Source organism: Solanum stenotomum, chromosome 3 (assembly GCF_019186545.1).
Source record: "Solanum stenotomum isolate F172 chromosome 3, ASM1918654v1, whole genome shotgun sequence".
NCBI classification, from domain to species: Eukaryota; Viridiplantae; Streptophyta; class Magnoliopsida; order Solanales; family Solanaceae; genus Solanum; species Solanum stenotomum.
Window position 1 is genome coordinate 2,367,101 of NC_064284.1, and position 22,494 is coordinate 2,389,594.

Sequence of the window (22,494 nt, forward strand, 5' to 3'; positions counted from 1 at the left end):
GGTCACTAATGACGCCGTAGACTGAAAATGATGAAAATCCTGTCGATAAAGGAGAGGCATGATCATTGTCTCTCAATCCAATCCATCTTCCCTGGCCTCCCCAACACACTCTTGATACGAAGGAGGACGCTCCCTTCCTCCCACGCTCTTATATAGACGGTAGGTAAATAGATCTTCATAATACAATTATCATTCATGAACCCAAACTTACATATGTACACCAATTCAACTTACAGCCAACAATGTTCTTTTTGGGGGAAATGCTATTTTATTCGAATGATATATAGTGTTCTCAAAATTGGACTTACTTTGCTAATAAAAAGAGAAATTTTACATAAGCTTGTCACACCCAAAGTGAAAAATGAACTTTGCTAAGAAGAGAATTTTACAGAAAGTTGTCTGCACACAAACTGAAAATGAAGCAAACGATCATATCTTCTTCAGCTGTAAACACAAGAATTCTTCTTGAACTTGATGGGTTTTGTGCTAGTTGAGTCAATGACTAAATCACATGAGATTTCCTTTTTGTGCTTTGTTCTGACTAATTTCCCCACCACATCTCCGCGCGACTTGATTTCAAACTCCAACTTTAATGGAACTTTAAAACCGCCGTTGGTTGCTGCATCAAGACTTGATCCAGCTCCATACAAGGGAACCTTTGCTGCTTCTATGCTCACTAACACGGTCCGCCTACTCTTCCTCGGTTGAAAATACTTTTTTAGCTGCAAAACCAAAGAAAATTAAGAATATGATGTTAGCAAGACGTGCAATAGGTCAAGTTTTACTAATCGATGTTGTTTCTCCGTTTTCTCAACATTGGTGACATTTCCCACCATGAATTTGGCAGCTTGTACAGAGAGGGTGTCACATTGAGCCCTTTAAAAACATAACATGTCAAACCCCCCAAACTTGGGCAAGCTAGACTCGGTATATATAGATTGACAGCTTATTTTAAGCATAATACAAATTAGCCTATCTAAAAGGGTAAGGTCAATTTGGACTGCAGAATGTAGCCCAAAAAATAACTTATCAAAACATTAAAAAATAAGTTTTTGTGTTTGTTTACGATTAAAAAAAAACTTTTATTAGTTTGGTAATTAGACAAAATTATAAAAGAACAAACACCTAAATGAAAATGATTTTGAGTTGGGTTACGATCCTTTGTTTAGCTCAATATGACCCGTTCATTCTTTATCCAGACAAATATTGGGGAGTCTATTACCAATCTATTATTCACTCAATCTGTTTTAACTTGCCTAAATTAGTCCAAACCGTCCATCTAACACCCCGCTAAAACAATGCTTGCTAATTGAAAAGGCAGAACAACAAGAGAGATATCCTTACCAAGAAATGAAAGAAATATGTAATGAGATTACCTGACCACTAGCAACAACGATGTCTGAATAGATGAGATTGATGGGGGTGGAGGTAACATGAATGCCATAGAACGTAGCAGGATTGTACACACTTATTCTCAATGACGCATTCACTGTCATCATCTTAGTTACAACTCCAGTGAAGTCCGAACCTTCACCAACATAGAAGTTATTCACAACCATACTCTGAAAAGAACCACAAAGAAAAAGTTGGTCAACTTGCTAGAACAATGAACCAAAGGCTTTCTGGCTTTTAAGCCTTCTTTCCTAGTCCCCACTTGCAGCTCTTGACAAAAAAATTAACATCATGAGGAGAAAGAGTGCTTATCGGCGACTTGCTATTGAAATATAACCAAGTCAATTTTGGATTTCGCTGCTACCATCCTCTATACTATCAATTGGATCAATTATAACAAGTCACACACACACTAAATTCAATAAAGAAGTGTCATGATAGATGGAATTGGATGTTGTATCAGGATACTTAGTTCCATTAGAAGCATGAAATCACACAGGAATTTCACACAATAGTTTCAATCCTTATTTCAATATTGCAACTCCACCCCGTGTGAACTTCCTTTGTCCTAACTCATGTGAAACAGTTGAAATTTCAAGATTCAAACTTCTAAACTCTGACCATGAATTCAAACAGAAACTTTCAGTTTTTTTGAAATAAAATGTATATATTTGAAAACAACATATCAAAGAAAAACACTGCCTCTCGAATTCGAAATTCCAACAGTGCCATTGTTTATTTCAATAAAGTTAGTACTAATATTTTGTTTAGTGCTGAAAACAGTCATATCTATTACCAATGCGCAATAAATGCCAAAACACCATCAAAACTGCAGACAGTTTAGCCTCTTGCCCAGAAGCTGACATATACTACCTATGTCTCATAATTTGGAGTAGTAACACAAAATTCAGAAATTTCATTCTACTAGAGTATTAGCTTTTGCCAAAATCCTATAACCAAATTTTTAGAATCAATAAACTCAAAATTCTGAATTCGCTTTTCTACGGAAGCAAAGAAACATACCCTGACAGTAATCTCAGCTTTGAAAGGACGTCCAGCGCCCCATATGATGAGGCAAAAGATAGTGAACAAAACAACAAACCCCAAAAGAGCAAGCAAAGCCTGACACCGCCGAGTTAATCCCTTCTCCTCATCAAATTCATCATACTTACCTTCTTCCAAAATTACATTACATTCCGGCCACCCTTTATCGTTCCTTTTCCGGCCATTTTTCCTGCCGGACGACGACCTAAATATCCCGGAAAATCGACTAGCCGACGAATTCCTCGAGTGCCGCCCAAATGAAGGATGCGAAGGAGATTCCATTGGACTATTGAAACTCGGCGTCGGCTGCATAGATGCTGATTTATCCCCATCCTGTGAGTCCCTTGAAGGACTCTGTACATAGTAAACTGGCCGTTTTGGTGACCTCGACGGCGACGACGGAGCTAAACTTGTTATATCTGACTCTGATTTTGCGTGCAACATTTTTTAAAAAAAAATTCTACAACTGAATTACAGTAGAATTCTGAACAGTCTGACACAAAACTACCCAGAAAAATTCTTTTGAATATTTTATGGAATTGTTCATAAATTCAAAAATCCCATGAACTGTGTGTTTTGTATGAATTGCATGGGATTTTTATTTTTTTAATTTGCAGAATTTTTGTACAGAAACAGAGAAGTAGTATGAGGAAGCAGAGTGAATGAAGCATATAAGAGACAAGTAGAAGGAGGAGGTCCGGAAGGTGACCGAAGCTGAACCTGATTCCGAGCCTAATCAACAACGTTGGTTCGGAAATGAGTGTCGGCAGCCACTTGTCACTGTCGAACAAAATGGAACTAATTTTGGTAATAATATACTCATTAAAACTCGTTTTTTTAAAAAAAAATATATATATATAAAAAAGATTATGGTGTTGATTAATTAGAATAAATTTAAATAGTTGAAAAATGTCTTTATGAAATTTTTATATGCTTTACTTATTGATTGTCGGTTAAACAAATTGTATAACTAAACAATAACAATAATAACATATTTCAATGAAATATCTTAAGGTTTGAGAATAATAGAATGTACGCACTTTATTATTATCTCATTAAGGTAGAGTTATTTTCAAAAGACCATAGACTTAAGTGTAAAAAAAATAATAAAAAATTGAAACAAAGTGTATAACTAAAATAACATTTATAGAATAATTAGGTTTTTTAACTTTACACACCTTAATAATTTCCTCAAATCCCAACTACCTCTCACTAAATATTAGACAGATACTAAAACAAAACATTAATTGCTAACTTGCTTAATTGTGTAGCATGTTTCTCTCTTCTAAGAATCACTTTTTAGTCTCTAATAATTGTTATTTCATTTCATTTATCACTATACTATCTTTTGGTGCAACGAATTCATTAAAAAGATGGGATTTTGATTAATACTTTTGGATTTTAGACAAGCTACCTAATTTAGATTCTTTAATTTATTAGACTTTCTTCACTAACTGCTGCCCTACTCTGATAGTTCTCTAATTAATTTTTTTAAAAAATCAAATTAGAAAAGCAAGAAAATGCCAACTATTTTACGACTGTCATTTGATTTATTTGCATTCCCGTAAAAGATAATGTTGTGTGTTTAATTTCTTCTTTGGATAGAATAAGTACAATGCTACTCAAACAGTATCTTTTTTGTTCAGTTAGTGGTAGGGTCTGAGTGAATAAGAAATATTAATGTAATAGAACAACTTTATTTTGTATTTTTTCGATGGCATTCGATATTCAATATTCGCGTTGAGTTATTAATTTAAATTAATATTGTGTAAGGCCTATTATTAAATAAAGAAATGTTTTTTTTTTATTTTTCAAAGTTTGAACCCTAGCCTTCTATTATGGATAAACGAATTATATTCATCCCAAATCAATCATGGCAGTGCCACTTTTGATAGTTGTATTGTTTATAATATCTGAATTTAATAAGATACAGTAATGTCCCAATTCTTAGGTAGCTACACCAAGCAGTGTAACTTATAACTTGTAGCATAACAAAATATTGATATTCTTTCTTATGAAATATAATATTTTCAATTGCAATGTCAAGTGGCATGAAGAATATTTATAAAGGAACTAACTCTTCTTCTTATTAACCCTTATTATTATAGTAGAATTAGAACCAAAAGAATAAAACTACGCACTAGTGAAGAATCATAAGATCAGTTCACTGTCAACGTATGAGTATAAATAATGTATACATATCCTTTTCAAATTATTATTACATGTAAATTCATATATTTGAGCCTATTCACCTACTTACGCAACCATTGCTCAACTTGAATAGTGGAATGATTAGGGACTAACTCCACAACGAAAAACACACAAAAAATTTAACATGTTTATTTATTTTGATGATGAGTGACAGAAAATTGGACAATAACAGGGAAAAAGCAGTTGGTTGATGGAAAATGTGGGTCATTAATTTATTATTGAACTGCTGTGTGTGGGGATACAATCCAAATATGACATTGCCATGGGCCACTTATTGAATCACATTTTGCCGACTGAATTATACATTCCAACACTTTAAAAAAAAAAAAACAATACTACTAACCTGCATCACATATCTTTTACAGAAAAAAAAACCAGCATCACGTATATTCATATACTTATTGTGCCTTGTACTTTCACCTACTTCAACACGACTAATTGTATAAGTAGATGGGAAATGTAATTAAAAGAATAACATCATTTTACACATTACTGAAACATCTTTTCGTTTATCCTCTTTTGTACAAGCAGATTAAGCTCATCGACTGCTGGTTCAAATCAATATCATAAATTACAGAGTAAAATTCCCTTATCTGTGACTGCAAAAATACGATAAGTAATGATACCTTCCTCGCAAAAATGAATATCCATCTCCTAATGTTCAACATCCCTACATTCTTGATGTTTACTAAATTACTCTTTCTGTTTCCGGCAAAAGCAACTATGTCAACTTCAATTTTGTTGTTTTGGATAAAGCTCGTTAAAAGTTTCTCAACAGTTACTCTGATCTGGCAGTTGTGAAGAACGAATGGAAGCCTGAAGCTTGAACGGGTAATATGTCACCAAACCTGCCCACTTGCCCATCAGTTAGTATTGATCCCAGTTTCAGCGTGCTCTCGCCAAATTTGCTGCCAACCTGGATATTGTAGGTAACAAAAATCAGGCTTACATGAGCAAAACAACTTATTTAGTCAAATAAATAATTCAGTTCATGATTCACAGTTTAAAATAACAGCTCCAATAACTGAAAGTGCACGCTCTGAATGACAAAGACGTGAACTTTGTTTGTGATAAGGAGCTACAATATCAGACTCACCTTATCTGAAGTAGCCTTTACATTCTCATCATAAGCTAGAAGATGCTTTGGTAGCAAAGAGTGTTGAAAATGAGGAAAAGCAAACAAGACATGTCTAGGCTCTAGCCTTTGAGAATCATGGAGAAATTATTTTAAAAAGGCTAAAAAAAGGCAAAACAACTCTCAAATTAATTTCTCCCTATTTTTATGTATTCACTTTTAGTAAGAAATCAGGATCCACAAAATAAGACGAAAAATATATTTTTCTTTTTCTGCACGGTTTTGTTTATTCCTATATATCTTTAGCTCTCAAAAATATTTTGGAAAAGTCACCTCTTTTGGTTAATAGAAGAAAAAAAAAGAGAAGGTGTGCATGGAACTGCAGGCATAAAATAGGATTACAAAGAAGGAAGGTTCTACAGAGACTAGGCAAAGAAGAATTTACCTGCATAAATGATTTCAAAAACGGCGATGTTATCCCGGAACTAGAATTTTCATCACTATCAACCTTTCGAGACAGTTCGTCATCTGTGTAACTTTTCCAGGGACTTCTTGATGAAACATCATCAATAGATGCTGAGATTGATGCCTTGATTGGCCCTCTTGAAGACAATGCTGGGGCACTGAATTACAAAAATAAAAAATTACACATTGCATCAAAGGATACATGACAAATGGTAGTAACCTATTACACATAGGGAACATTAAAGAAGATCACTTTAGAGAACAAAATGTAATAACCAACATAAGGAATGCAATGTGATTTCTACATGTGTGTGAAATGTCATCCCTTTATCTCGATAATCAAGGAGGGAAAATCCTGGTACAAGGGAAAGAGTACCACAAACTGAACAGAAAATGAATTGAACAGTGTAATTTATAAAATTTAAATAAAATATCAACCTGATGGGGAGATATTTGAAGCGAGGTACTGCAGAGCAGCGCATGATGTTAGATTCTGAATTGGTTGGCAGTTTCTGTGCAGTATCTGTATACATCCGATTAAGCTGAACAAAGAACCCAAGGAGGACAGCATGCCTCAGGTATGACTGCCTCTCATTCTCCCAAAGATATGGCTCATAGCTGGAAATAAATCAGTCAAAGTGTCAACCAACTAGATTAAGAAGGCACAATACATCAATTTACTATTCACCCAATGGCACTCCACCTCCACCAAAAGAGGCAACAGAATCCGAGTAAAACCAATAGAATGTAATTTCATATATCCTTAGCAACAAAGTGTGCAGTTAAAGATGCAAAGACAGATGAAGCAGTTGATAAATGACATTCTAATAATATGCTCCTTCAGCCATTTTGCTGCCCAACATGATAAATAAAAATTAGAAAAGTATTCACACCAGTCCCATGAATTTTGCAACAATTACTACTCAAGGGTATGGACCTACAGTATGAAGTAGACAGTTCGCAGGCAACAAACCATCTTTACATGGCATTCACCAAAGAAGTTCCATTATAACAGCACAAGCTTTTTTAAAATCCTGTTGCATCAGAAACGTTCCAGCTATAACTGGATGCAAGCAATGCATGTGAAATTTTTGTAGAGTGATCATATTTGGTAGAACTTTTAATTTGGGATTAGCAGTCCGGAATTTTTTACACCACAATTCTGGTATTATTTTTGTACCATTCGCTATGTGGATAACAATCCCGAGATTACAAACCCAGAATAAAACAACAAAATGACATTTGCCTTTCTCCGAAGTCTTTTTAGAAAGTCAAGATTAAACTTAGAAATAAAAGTTTGTCCAAGTTTATTTTCTTTTTTTTTTTTTTAGAAGAAAGTGATTTTATCCAAGTTTATCTACTTTAAGCCAAACACGTGTTTCCTATTATACCCGGTATAATATCCCATTTTTTATCCAATAAACTTATACCCACTAAATAACCCCGTCATTGTTTAATCCTTGTATTCTACTTTGATCTTTTCAAAAATACTTCATCATTTCTTTTTGTGTAGAATGAATTAACCTTCTAATATTCAGGCCTAATAAAAAAATTCTCATTAATGGAAAACAGGGAATAGCATCTTGAAGATGCGGTACAAAAGCAAATTTATATAGCGGCATGAATATTTTCATCGAGTTTATCTGGTTTGGAAAAGCTTACGTGAGCCAATCAATAGGATCCAGTCCTTGTGCAAAGCTACTTATCAACCCATTGACACGCTCTTCGGAGACTGACTTGTTTAGTTGTACATCCTGCTTTCTTCTAAAAGGATGCTTTACCTTAGGCATTTTCAATGACTCTTCATTTGCACTACAATCACCACCAGAGAGGATATCTGAAGCAAATCTTAGATCCAATAGAACTTGCAACACCCCTTTCTCTGAAACTCGAGATCCCTGGGCTTCTTGACTGGAAAGGAAGTCTCCATAAATATGAATCATCTATCAATATTTGACAGTCATCAGAATACATAAGCATCAATTGTTATAAAGCGTAAGAACAATAAATTAGCTCTCTCAAAGCAAATCAAATACAAGTACCTTCTAAAAGGAAAAAGACAAACCAAATAGAAATTGTAGCTGAGAATGATAACGTTTTTGATGAATTGTTAAAAGAACTTTACAGACTTGTCTAACAAACAGTAGGCAACACAGTTATCAGCTAACCTGGATTCATGTCATTTGAATGGTTTTGACAATTGAGAAATAACCAAGTGGTAAGATCCCCCCAACTCTAATCATAATATTGGGAATCTGAGTGACCAGGGGATTAAAGTTGGAAAACCACTGTTAAGCTCCTGGATAGCAGTTTTTAGGTGGATTCTACCATATTAGAGAAATGTATTTGGTCTCTATGACAGAATCACTGGAGTGGTCAGTGGAGCAGTTTGAGGTTCTTATCGCAAAAGGTAGACACTACACATAATGAGGTAAAACAACAGCAAAGTTGACACAATCTATGTGCAAACATAGAAGAAACTTCTCATTGATTTTAGTTTACAATGTATAAGATGAGTCTTGGGCTATTTATAATATGAAAAGAAATCAATCCTATTCTTATAAGGTAAGTGAATATTCTATAATTAAATACAGACTACCCTAGAGTATCCTAAAGAATAATCTATAAGATTTTCTTTGTTCAATTAAAATGAATTAAATCTAAAATGTATATGAATCTGGACACATATACACTTCACATTCTAACATAGCCTCTCAAACTCAAAGTGGGGAAACCAGCTTGTATTCACTTATTTTAAAAACATAGACCACAAAATCTCGTTGGTATAATGCAGAATCACCAAAAAAGATGATGCTTCTTCCTCCAGATAGTCACTAATAACTACTCTCTTTTTCATTTATCTGCATATCTTTCTTCTTTTTTCTTTTATTTTTTTATAATTGTGGTGTCCAGGCCAGTTTGCACTTTGATTGATTCCACGTGATACCTCTCACCTCCAACAGCAACATATATGAGGTAACTCTTCTACCAAGGCAAGAACAAATGGAAAGAAATCACCTAGTGTTTTTGTCTCTGCTGGGATGGGAATTGAACCTGAGACCTCATGGTACTCAACCCAAGTCAATGACCACTAGGCCACGCCCTTGGGTATCTGCATATCTTTCTTTTTACCATAGATTTATTTATTCATTTTTCAGCACACCTCATATTCTTCAAAACTAGTGAAAACCTTGATTTCTAACTACAGAACTGTGTAAAGCCTTTTAGCTGATCTACAAAAAAGTCTTACAGATCAATAACTGTTCAACCATATTTCTAAGAGACAACCAAAAGACTGAGTTGTTAGATGTGCCCAACTTTTTTTTTTTGATAAGGTGATGTGCCCAACTTTAAATGATATATCTTTAAATAAGAAATCCTGTTCCTTACTGCTTGATAGGGTAATATGGCTATAACAATCCAACTTTATAACTAGCTCAAGCTTTGGAGACCAGATATTCAGTAAATTCATCAGGAAAAGAAAATCAGCTATGCAAGAAAAACTTGAGTAAACATATTGGTTTCTTCCTTTTTTTTAAAAGGCTCTAGAGAGCAATGTCAAAACAGGTAACGTTACGAGGTCAGCAAATAAAATAATTTAGTAGAAATCCAAAAAAGCTGAAGATTAAAATAAAATAGCACACATCTTTTCCAAAACTATAGAGACGTAAACAAAATCTTTACGAATTGAATAAGATCACCAATGCTGGTGATTCATACTTCCAGGTTTTTATTAAAAAGAGATAAATGTATTATGAGCCAAATTCAAATATTAACAATAACAATCTCTAAGAAGATTTAGCAAAGCACAGAGAAATCAGCAACAGGAAATGAAAGAATGGTTAGTAAGAAATTGGCCTTAGCATAAGACAAGCAAGAAATCAAATTCACGGGAAGTTTCAGACAAACAGTGTGGTCATTTCAACGAGGGACCTTTTGGCGTCCATTAGATTCCAGCAGAAACTAACTCTGGAAAATGGCATCATACTTTCTTGCTTTTCATACCTTCCCACAACTATGGAAGATAATCCATATGATAAGATGACAAGTAATATTTCTCAAAAACACTGAAAATTGAAGAAAAGAAGCGCATACTCTTTCAATACCTTATCTAACAGTCTTGAGGCAAAGTTTTTCAGAATAGGCTTATCAAGCACATGTCCACCTACTCGCTGAATTTCTTCGCAGGCTTGGAATAGAAAAGAGGTTATGTACAAAGAAGGCATAGAAGGAAGTAATATCTTCATCTCTGACTCGCCTTCATTTGACTGATCTTGCTTAACAACAGTCTCCTCCCAGCCCTGCCGACAAGTTAAGATGAGGAAGCTTGATTAAATCAACTTATAGCAATCAATTATCAATTAAGAGGAGATACAAACTTGATAAACTAATTTAGAGTAACTAAAGAAAGAAGGGGATGAAGCTTGTATTGCATATTATCTGAGCATGAATGACTTGTAATGGTTCACTTTCCAATAAGCAGTATAATCTTTATTCATGGCGTAAAAGAATGCTGAAAGAGGACTATGTAAACCAGAAAAAAAGATATGTATACAGACAACTTTACATTCCCATCAAGGATAAGCACGAAAAAGACCTGGTGCCTTACATCCCCGTGCATGACAAGGAACCCGCTCTACCCAAAACCTGTAGAAAAATCAAAGCCTTGTTTTTTGTTTTTTGGAATAGGCGTGCTTTCTTTTCTTTTTTCCTTTTCCTATAAGGATAGTGCCTGTGACAACTTGCCTGCACCTTGACCAATCCATCGGCTACCTTTCAGCCAACACAAATATAATGTTCTTCTACCCACCAAGACTTGGAGATGGAAAGAAATCACCTAATCTATTTTTGTTTTTGTGTAGGCAAGTTCAGAGTTAGGAATCTTCTAATGTTACTTTATACCAAGTACTAGACAACAACAAGCAAAAAACCTGTCATTCTCTCTTGGAGATAAATTTGATGTCAAATCAATCCAAACAATTAAATTGGAATTTACAAACAGCATTACACCTGACAGAAGGATTGGGTGTCTTTTGTAGAGAATCATGTTTTGATGTAGATTCTCCACTTTTTGGTATTCCTATTGTATATGGGAGCTTTCATTCCCATTGTTAATAATATCATTTACCTTATCACAAAAAATAGGTAGTGAACACTCCCTGACTTTGTGAAAGTTGATGTTTTTTTTCTTTCCCTGATAAATTTGTGAGACATAACTTTATATGCAGCATAAGAAGTCATACAAAATTAATTGAGAATCGCCTATTGTTTTTAAAGGAAATCAAGAATTGCATCAGTAGATGTATAGGGCATGCCTGTTTATATAACTTTTGTGATATCCTGACTAGATTAAAAAAAACAACTTTTTTACCAAACTATAAACTAAGTAACCTCCTATGAAGAAAACACCAAACAAGTGTTCCTATACCATAACTAGCAGAAACCTAAGGCCTGTCTTTTTCTTGCATTGCCCTCAAAAATAGAGAGGGCCCTCGCAAAAATTTAAGAGGATGCTAAACTATTGGGATGCTCTCTATTTAACATTTCCTAATCTAAAATTTAATGAATTAACTACCCCTGGTATTAAACTATGGGGTCTCAGCTATACTAATCCTCTATATCCATTCCAGTCTATTTGGGCCCATTGATTCATAATAAAACTTATCAGCAGAAAATTATACAAAATCCAGGATCAGAAGATGTGATTTTCAAGTTACTTTGATAACAAGTGCTGCAAAGTAATTACCAGGACCACTGACAGAAGTGACTAATATAATACAGGTAACAAACATCTAAAGGAAGCATAAGAATAAAAATGACATGTAAAGTCCTTTAGGAAAACCCAGCCAGAACAGTTTTAAGAATAGCACTTACTCTCAAGGTTGTTGTTGCCAACAATGCATCATCCTGTTTGAGATTTTGGGATAAGATAACTGAAAGTTCATCAGAAACCCAAGATATCCACATATTATAAGCTCTGATGCAAAGATCTTGCGTCATTTTACTTAGCTCTTCAAGCTGTGGGCTTGAACTGTCATCCACTCCGAACAAAGCACCAGAAGCCAATGAACTTTGTCTTCTGGGTGAATCAAACATTGTATTTCCAGGACCATCAGAGGTTGGGGAGTCAACAGATGGCATAGAGTACCTTAAAAGAGTTGGGGTCTTAAGCGAGCCAGCCCCTCTAGTTTCACTCACCCATGACCTTGGTGACCCAAGTATGACAGGAATGTGTCTGGAATGCTTCTGGAATGCAAACAAAAGTCGCCCTATAAATATTGACCGCTCAACAAGTATAGCAGGTGATGGCACTGACTCGTCCATTGAGTTTTTGTTTTGAAGGTTATCAGACAAAGCATCCAACTCACTCTTCAGTTCCATTAGTATAGCTGACATACTTTGGTAACATTTATTTTGTAAATATGGGGCCAGATCTTTCAGTCTCAAGGATGCCTTGGGAGACTCCAGGAAGCTTAGCAGGTCTTTTAGAACACTCTCACAGCAGCTGTCCACAGCATCTCTAATCCTGCTGACTTCATCCCCGAAGTAAGCATTGAGACAACTTCGAAAATCATTCTCCTCGGGCTGCTGTGACTTGGCACCAGGAATGGTGGTAACTTTTTTACCATTTGGTTCCATGAACCAAACACCTCCACCATTTAAAGATCTATTCAAGTATGCCTGAAAACTGACCTGCTCACCAGGAGTTCCTGAGATGGCCCGCGCTGACGCTACAACATCAACCAATCCACTCAACTCATCAAATCCTTTATCAATAATTGCTTTCATCCTTCTAACAAAAGCATCTTCAAATATCTCGTCCCACAGGTCCGAATCACCTCCCAAGACAAGCTCACGTGTTCTCTTCCATGGCAACTCAATTTCAGACCCAAAAACACTCTTAAGCCACTCCAAACTCCCTTCTAAGACCTTCTTATTTTCCATGGTTTCCCGTACCAATGTCTCAGCAGATGCAAGCTCTTTTCCACAGCTGATAACATCGATCAAGTATTTGCCATTGATCTTGTTCATTATTTCCTTGCCACAATTCCTCAACCAATCAGAACATGCCTTCGAAACGAAATCCCTATCCAACATTACCATTTGTGATTGCAGATCATCTCTAAATGAGTTCCACAACCTCACTTCCTCATCCGGATTAGGTATTCCACCAAACAATTGAGAGGCAGGAGGTGAACCCAATACAGTCTTATAAAACAAAGGCATATCATTTAGCACTTGCAAGAATAATTCTCCTACTTGACCCACAGTAACTTGAATAATCTTTAATGCCTCGCAATAAACTAAAATCACATCGGAGGTAGTAGCATTACCACTGGAACATGCATTTAGTTTCTGAGAAATACACAATTTACGCGAATCAAGGAATAATGTCAGAACCTGTTTGGGATCAAGCTCATCAATGACAGAAACTGCAGCTAAAGCATCCGCATAAGCTTTTATCCCGAGGCCAAGTGCTTGATCCAACAATCTCTCTCTGCTTTTCTGCGAGATCTGAAATTTAAAACTCTCCACAATTTGCCATTGATGCTGAAGCAACGGAAATTTGGACAGTACACTTTTGTAATCCTTATTTCTATGCAAACTATGGTGAACGTGTTTAGCACGGGCGTAACGTGCAGAAGATTCTAAAAACATTGATTCATCGAGACAACCCCAGATATTCTCCGGCGTATCAACAAGATACTTAACCCTACAGGCAATTCCGTAAATCCGAGCTTTTGCAGGGTCAGAAGAAACAACGGACTTAGGGGATTCAGCAACGGTGGAAGAGAGAGAATGAATAATGCCGTGGTGTATCGCGGCTATATTGGCAGAAATTGACTCACATGAGGATTTCATTAGAACAATGGAATCAGCGGAATCGATGAGATCTCGATAACGATTGCCGACGAGTTGCCGAAGCTCTTCGCTCTTGTCTTGGATCTGTTTCCTGGTGGCCGCTTCCACATTTCGGATTTCAGCAATTGGCTTTGTACGGAAGAGTAATTCAGCATCTTGGTTTCTTACGCCGGCGGCGGATACTGCTACGGGGGTAGACGTCAGGCGGTTTTGATCAGCGGGTAGTGTCGGTGATGGGGATTTCGGTGTCACTACCCTCATTTTGTCGCCGGCAACAGAGAGGAGATTTCACAGTTGAGGTGACAGTACAGATACTAGAGATGAAAGGATATTTTCATGGACGAAATTGTAAAGCACTGAATAACTTCCATTTTTCGTCAAGGATGGTGTAGTATGACTTGAGTAGCGGGTACGTACCAGCTATACAGAGTTCAGCGAAAACGCGGGGCGGATCAATCCTAACTCACAAAGCGGGGCGGGTCAATTTTTTAGTGGGTTGCGTTGTATGGGTTGTTTAAATGGATACTATAATAAAAACAAAAAGAGTGTAAATTGATGAATATAATTAACTAGTGAACATTTCCGCGCTTCGCGCGGTCATAAAAATTATTTATAAATTCAAAAGTCACTCACTTATGTGTAGTTATCGATCTTAGAAAGTCACTCAATCATGAATATTTATCTTGAAAAATCACTTTACCAATCTAAATAATTTTTTCATTAAATTTTGTTGACATGAAATTTTTATTTTATACTAAATTTTTAAAAAATAAAAAAAGTGTCAATTGTAATCATTTTATTGATGCACCCCACTAAAATTATATAGAAATATATATTTATCAAGATCACTTCATTTTATATGCATTTAAAAAACTATTTAAAGCAATCACTCAAATATGACGACATAATTTGCTACTCTAATTTTTCTCATATAATTAGAAACATTGGAATCTTTGTTATTGTCTAACTATTGTTCAAACGTTGACATATATAATTAACTGATTACTCAATTATAAGCTAAATTTTTTTATATAAAATGCGTAACTGAGTTGTGTGTTTTTGTATTTATAATTTATATTGGTACTGTAGATATAAGTTTGTTTTACTAACTATAGTTATAAATTTTGTTATATTATATATTACTTAATTTTAGTGGGACACGTCAATAAAAATATTATAATGAAGATCTTTTTATTTCTTAAAAATTTAGCTTAAAATGAAATTTTCAAGTCAACAAAAATTAATGAAAAAATTCTTTAAATTGGTTGGGTGACGTTTTATGTAGAATACCAATAGTTGAGTGACTTTCTAAGATAATTATTCATAGTTGAGTGACTTTCTAAGATAACTACACATAGTTGAGTGACTTTTGTGTTATAAAACAAAGTTGAGTGACTTTCTGAGAAAACTACTCATAGTTGAGTGAATTTTTGAGAAAGTTATTCATAATTGAGTGACCAGTTGAGATATTATCTCCTAATCCTACTTCCTCTTTTTGTTTAGTTACTTCCTTCAATCATTCCTATGTTGAATTATTTATTTTATTGAATTATTTTCTTGTTTCTCTAGTTCTCGTTGCTAGTTCAATATTGTGCTCTATTTTTAAATAATCAAAAAGAAAATTTGCTTCTTTCTACTTTAATATTTTCATCACGTATTCGAAACTAACGTTTTTTTATCTTTCCTTATCTTCTATAATAACTGTTTTCTCCTAATTAATTGACAAATTATTTAGTCAAAGTTAGACTTTTAAATTAAAATGATATGCACTAACAAATTAAAGAGACTTAAGTACAATAAGTGGTACTCAACAATGAAATTGGAAAAAAATGAGTAACGCATATTGAGGAGAAATATTTTAATTAGTGACCTTTGATTATTATTTTTTGATTTTAATAACAAAAACAGATTAAGAAAATAGGAGAATGGTTAAAAAAATTAAAAAAAAATATGGTTGTTGATTATAGAGTTGTAACATCACCTTGTTTATGTCCAACTTTATATAAATATATATAGATATAGATTTTAAGTTACAAGCTCCCATATATTTTGATAAATTAAAAAATTGTGATGATAATTCAACTTAAGTTTTTGATTTGTTAAACTATTTATAATAACTTACATTCAAATTACTCATGTAAAATACAAATTCAACACTTACTAAAATGAGATTATTCTAATTTGAAAAACACAATTCACTCTTTTTTTAGTTGGAACTAAATTTTGAAACTTCAAATATGTCAAAATTAAGTTTGATTTCATTTCTCAACCAATAAAGTTTGTCCAGAAGAAAATATAATTTTATTGGCATTATTTTTTAAAACTAAGATTAAGCATGTCTTCTGTTATTTAAATGGTTAGAAATATATCAATGAAAGCAATGATCAACTAAAGTGTATATGGCGAGAAAATTTCCTTTCAACATTCATAATTTCTTATTCATGAACAATTTATCATTTTCGTAACCACCTACGAAAACACACAAAGAAAAAAAATATTTTACATAAAATAATGAACAAAAAAGAAAATAAATCAATAAATTTTAAAAAAACGAAACACATACATGATGTTTATTAAGTAAAATTGAATCTTCTAGATATTTAAATATAATAATATTTACAATCATAATCAAAAAGATATATTTGAGATACTCATAATAAATAGTTTGATAAACAATCCATTTGCTCCTCTTAAAATATACCAAATCTCATTCATGCAGTGACGAACCTTGGCTTAATATCTCTTTTATACTTTGAATAGTTGTTGTAGTCAGTTGACACACTTTTCTTTTCACTTTTTGTAATTGATTGAACAAACCTGCGTATAGAAAAAATGATTCTAAATAATTAAAGAAAAAATATATAATTATTATGATAAAATGATATAAAACAAAGATAAAAAATTAGAATTTGTCAGTGCAACAATAGAAATCATAATAATAAATATGCATAAGCAAAACTTGAGAAGAGATCATAAGATCACCTAAAACCATGTATAACCAAGAATAAGTAAATCATGTTTCTTCGATTTATATAAGAAAATTTGTCATTACAATTATCCAATAAAAATAATAATTAATATTACCTAATGAAATATAGCATCATGATTTTTTCATCTAGCATAGTGGGGAAGCTTTGGAGCTTTGTTCCTAAATTTATATCATTTTATTGAGTGTCAGAATTTGAAAAGGTGCCATATTTAACACCTATAATAAATATTATTTATTGGGTAGGAGAAGGAGATTATTGCAATGAATTTTCTGGGCAAAAAACGTGCAACACTAATGCTTACTATTGTAACATTAATATTAATACCTATTAATAAATGTTAATTATGGGGAAGGAGAAGAGATCAATTTTTCTGCAAAAACCGTGCAACGCCAATGCATAGTGATACTAATACGGCACTAATGCAATACTACAACTTTTATGTTTGTGTTTTAATAATGAAAGAATTAAATACCATGCTTTAATTAATATTCAATAAAAACTTAAAGCAAAAAAAAAAATCAGAAATAATTCAAAAAAAAGGAGAAAATAGATAATTGCAAATGCTGGCCATTGGAGGGTGCCACATAAGCGATTTTAGATTCAGATTTATATATATATATAGATTGGAATATTAATAGTTCTAATAGTCGACTATCCATGTTTTTTTTCACTTTATCCGTGATGATTTGATTTCTCATCCTGTAGTCTTATTTTTCATTTGCTCTTTCCTTACTCTCAATTTTGAAAAAAATAAATGAAAGAAACAATAAACAGTAGGGGAAAAAAAAATTGTCTTTGGTATAAATTAAGGTACAACACATTTGGAATTTTTTGGCATTTGACGGATTGGGTTCTCTTAACTTTCTTCTTTTATTGGTAAACTAGAGAACATGACCGCGCTTCGCGCAAGGGTTAAAAATATGTGTTAGAATAATTTTCCTTGTGGATTAGTTATATCATTATATTATCTAACTTTATCATTATCTCTTCATTTGAAATGATACATGCTCTATTAAAAATTATTTTATTTCCATTGCACTGAATGGGGGAATTGTTAGTATGTTTTGATGGTCCTCCTTGCTTTTTATTAAGATACCAAGGAGATTGAACTTTTATATTGTAATATCTATTATGGATACTTTTGTGAATGTTATTGAAATGGCTTTCAATGTAAAATAACAATAAAAAATAGAAAGAAATACATCAACAATGTCCTATCATTTGTTATTAGATTGATTTTCAAAGAATATATTCTCTACTAAAAAACTATTTCATCTCCCTATTACATTGAAATCAATACATGAAAAACGTCATGTCATTCTTTGTAAGATTGATCTAGTGAAATTTCTCTATGTATATATTTTTCAATCGCTCTTGTTCCTTTCTGAAATATGCAATTCGCCATTGCATAATATTTTCATCAATTTAATAGCTTTGCTTGATTTTTCGGTTGCATCTGTATGCAAAAATAAATGTTTTGTTAATTGTATAGACATACAACTTAATATAGTTATGAATATTAACATTAATATTTTACCTTGACAATTCTTCGAACTAATTTGTTGGGGATGATCCATAATTTTCTTATCAATTGTAGTACTTTTGTATAAGTATTTGTCAAAGTCAAACTAAGGATAAAGTGTTGCAATAAAATATAATAATATTGAACATTTGAAAAACTAACCTCAATTAACCACTATGAGCATATGGTGACTATGGAGACAAATGGTGTGTGTTGATATTTTTAATTTTGTTTGTGGTATTTATACCACTTTTTTCATTTGTTGATTGTGCTTTTCATTTAATTGTTTAAATAATGAATTAATTTTTTGAATTTGTTAAATGTTTGTGTAAAGATAAGTGTCAAGATTTTGATAAATAATTGGAGGAAAGTTGGGAATTTGTATTGTTATTTATTTATTTATTATGAAAGACATGTTATTAATTTATTATGCAAATATAGTAAATGAAAAGGTGTAAAGGAGTTTAGGATGTTGTAATTGTATAAAAAGTAATTCATAATTGTAAGTTCATTAACATATAATGTTACATGATTCTGTAATATTGTTGGTATTTTTCTCTTTTGAAAAATTAGTGTATTGTACAACTTTTTTCCTTCCTTGGTTGTGCTCTCCATTTAATTCTTTTGAATAATGAGATTAATTTTTAAGCAACTCCATGGAGAATTGCTATTTATAGATTGATTAATCATGAAAAACTAAATAGAAGGAAGTTGAGGAGACATGCTATTTAAGTAGAGAATGCAAATAGATAGATTTTTTTTTGTACTCATGAAACACATTTAAAAAAAAAACAAAAAAAAAATAAAAATTATAATTATCATTTACAAAAGTAAATTTTAATAAATTTTACAATAACACACGATCTTAAAGCACTATAGTCAATAGAAATTTTCAATAGTGAAGACTCACTCAAGCACTATACGAAAACCTATATACTCCTAATTATTATTAATCTTTCAAACAACAAATGTTAAATATTCAATAGAATTACTATTTAATTTTTTTTTTTTTTAAAAAAAGAGGGAATCAAAAACTTAAGAACTTCTAATAATAATAATAATAATAATAAAAATAAAATAAAAAAAATAAGAAGATCATAAAGTTACGTATTAATAGTCAATTTTTCTATGAATTATACTGTATTTTGAAAATTAATTAACTTAGCATTCTCATGTTCTATCATTATAATTAATAAAAAGTTAATCCACATAACTATAAAATTACATCTACATGCTTTCCTGAGTAGCATACATGTATATATTAACTCATCTTTTTGTTTTTTATTTTTAAAGATATTCAGACCTAAAAACACGGTAAGTTAACCTTAAACAACAAAAAAAACATAAAAATAAAATTACTTAATCAAGTAAAAATCTTAAAGAATATTTAGTTATGAGTTAAAGAAGAAAGAAGGAACCTACAAAGAGAAGCAAAGAGAAAAAATCAAATATTTTTTTCTAAAAGAAAACTCATGATTCATATAATCAAGAATCCAAAAAAATAATTAAATATATAATTACAATAGAAAAAGTGATAATTATACTATGCATATCGAATCAGTTTACCTCGTAAAAGCAAACTATGTAAAAATATCTAATATTCTTCATTATAGATATATCTCCTGTAAAATCAGATCAAAGAACAGAAAAAATTAACCAACCAATGAGACAAAAGATGAAGGATAAAAAAAAATGAAAATAAAACAATCATCATATATGTCTCAAAATAGGATTTTATAAGTGTGATTTTAAGGAGTTATAAAATTCTATGTTAAATAGTTTGAAAGTTATGAATATGAAAGGTTAGAAGTTATAGATGTTACTAAATTAATTATGTAATTGAAGAGGTATGAATTAAAGAGATGATTTTATAAAATAAAATAATTGAAAAAAATATCAAGAAAATCACAAAAAAGATAAATATGATTATTGGCCATTGAGAGGTGTCACACCACTTTTTTTTTAGCTAGCTTTATATATATATATATATATATATATAGAGAGAGAGAGAGAGAGAGAGAGATTTTTCGTTGCTTTTTTAAATTGCAAACAATAAATCAAAGAATGGATAAAAAAAATAAGCAAAAAGAAAGGAAAAAAAATGTTCAAAGAGAATTGTCACGTCGCCTAATTTATGCTTACTTTATATATTGATAGAAATTGTTCAATAATTTATTTATTGCATAATAAATTATCATTAAATCACTAAATTAATGACAATAATTTTCGGACTAAATTGAAAAAGAGATAAATAATTAAGAAATAATTTTACAATTTTTATATATAAATTAAAATAATTAGAAAAATATTTTTAAAAAAATTGAAAAAATAAATAAATGCCATAAATAATGTAACATCTTTCACCTAAATTTTAAACCTTTTTCTTTTATTTTTTTCACCTAGAAATATTGATTACAATTATATATATATGATACATTACTCCTTTTTGCATAATTTTATCATCATATCTTATAATTCAGAACATTAACTTTAATTGAAAATACAGAAGGAAAATAAAACAGAAAAATAAAGGACTAAAGAAATGATTCAATAAACGCCAGATTTGCTATTCTGTCAAACTTTGTTCTTCCTTGTTTCTTTCATTTTCTTTTCTATTCTGCTCCCTTAAATTCTTCCCATCAATATGAAATATTATCTCCTTAATCTCCTCCTAATTTGATATAAGTTCCACAAAAAGATTGATACTTTCTACAAATAATTCTTCTTGCCTTTTGACACTTTGATTACTTTTCATATAAATTTCTCTAACAAAATGAAAAAAAAATCGTAGTATGTATCTCCTTATTGGAGAAACTACTAATTGAAATCATACAAAGAAATGAGGAAAAGCTCATTCAAGTAGTTATAGGCACTGATAATTAAGCCCATGAAACAAGTCATTTCGGAAGGACTTTGAGATTATATATCTTTCTCTTCTTAAAGAAATATGCACATCTCAGAAGGAAGAGAAGCAAATCAAAGGAGCACTTGGTTGCATATTCCCTTACATATTGTTAATACTTTCAATTTTTTAGCCTTTTATCTTCCATTTAGTAATTGAATGCATATAGATCTTAATGTATATGGTTAATACTTTCAGTTCTTCTTAAAGTATTGTATTTAGTGTGAGGAAAAATATTCAAAAAATTGAGAAAATAGATAAATAGGAATCCTGGCATCTAAGAGGTGCCACATCACCGTTTTCACATCCAGCTTTATATTATATATAGATATAGCTTAGGATTAGCATTGAAACAAAATAAATTAAATACTTCTTGTAATATTTGGCTAATTTAAAATAGAATTGACATACGCAGAAGGACAAATTGAATAGTTCTCTTAATAGAAGAAGGTGACTAAAATTAGCAAAAAAAAATAAAAAATTATTGAGTGGGAATATTGTTCTGTGGAGTGTGGAAGAAAGAAAATTGGAAAGTTTGAAGGGATAAGTTTTACCAAATCTGAAACGTAAAATTAAGGAATTACAGTGATTGATTTAAATTACTATAAAACAAAAAGGATTATTAAGTTGAATTACTAGCTCAAGTGTCTTAAAATAAAATTAATATAGCGCTTATTAATCACAACGTGGATATTAAAAAAAAATCACAACGTGGTATAATTTTTTATAAAAAAGAGGTACTTCTATTATTTAAATTAAAGCTCCAATTTTTTTATTTTATTACAATCATAGTTTAAAATCTTGTAACAGCATAATATGCGATCTTTATTTTTTTTTTAAAAATGATGATTCAGTCAGTATATAAAGAAAAAGATATGGAAATCACGATTAAGTTAGCATTTATTAATAGATTTTGGTTCGAAAATTTCATTGTCAAATACCTGATTGATATGAAATTTGTTTTGATATTAAATATTTTTAAGTCTTCAAAAAATTAATTCTCCACACCTAAAATTTCAAAAATATCTAA

General features: G+C 31.7%; 2 protein-coding genes across 2 annotated transcripts; both read right to left on the minus strand.

The window, feature by feature from the left end:
• Nucleotides 1-172: 172 nt before the first annotated feature.
• Nucleotides 173-3,078, minus strand: LOC125858301 (uncharacterized). The gene is made up of 3 exons (XM_049538049.1): nt 2,416-3,078; nt 1,377-1,562; nt 173-722 (listed from the first exon to the last, which is right to left on the minus strand). Exons 1-3 carry the CDS (start codon nt 2,878-2,880, stop codon nt 441-443), a joined length of 933 nt encoding a protein of 310 aa, XP_049394006.1. The 5' UTR covers nt 2,881-3,078; the 3' UTR covers nt 173-440.
• A 2,032-nt stretch (nt 3,079-5,110) lies between these two features.
• On the minus strand, nt 5,111-14,457 carry LOC125857917 (conserved oligomeric Golgi complex subunit 1). The gene is made up of 6 exons (XM_049537571.1): nt 12,062-14,457; nt 10,294-10,488; nt 7,850-8,130; nt 6,626-6,805; nt 6,168-6,345; nt 5,111-5,563 (listed from the first exon to the last, which is right to left on the minus strand). The coding sequence occupies exons 1-6, from the start codon at nt 14,309-14,311 to the stop codon at nt 5,426-5,428; spliced, it is 3,222 nt and encodes a 1,073-aa protein (XP_049393528.1). The 5' UTR covers nt 14,312-14,457; the 3' UTR covers nt 5,111-5,425.
• Between the last annotated feature and the right edge of the window lie 8,037 nt (nt 14,458-22,494).

Coding starts and splice junctions, on each gene's coding strand:
- LOC125858301 (XM_049538049.1), bottom strand. CDS start 2,880: ATGTTGCACGCAAAATCAGAGTCAGATATAACAAGTTTAGCTCCGTCG. Junction 1,563..2,415: donor AAGCTGAGATTACTGTCAGG/GTATGTTTCTTT, acceptor GGTTCTTTTCAG/AGTATGGTTGTGAATAACTT. Junction 723..1,376: donor TCGTTGTTGCTAGTGGTCAG/GTAATCTCATTA, acceptor TTGGTTTTGCAG/CTAAAAAAGTATTTTCAACC.
- LOC125857917 (XM_049537571.1), bottom strand. CDS start 14,311: ATGAGGGTAGTGACACCGAAATCCCCATCACCGACACTACCCGCTGAT. Junction 6,806..7,849: donor GATCCTATTGATTGGCTCAC/GTAAGCTTTTCC, acceptor ATTTATTTCCAG/CTATGAGCCATATCTTTGGG. Junction 6,346..6,625: donor TTCAAATATCTCCCCATCAG/GTTGATATTTTA, acceptor TTTGTAATTCAG/TGCCCCAGCATTGTCTTCAA.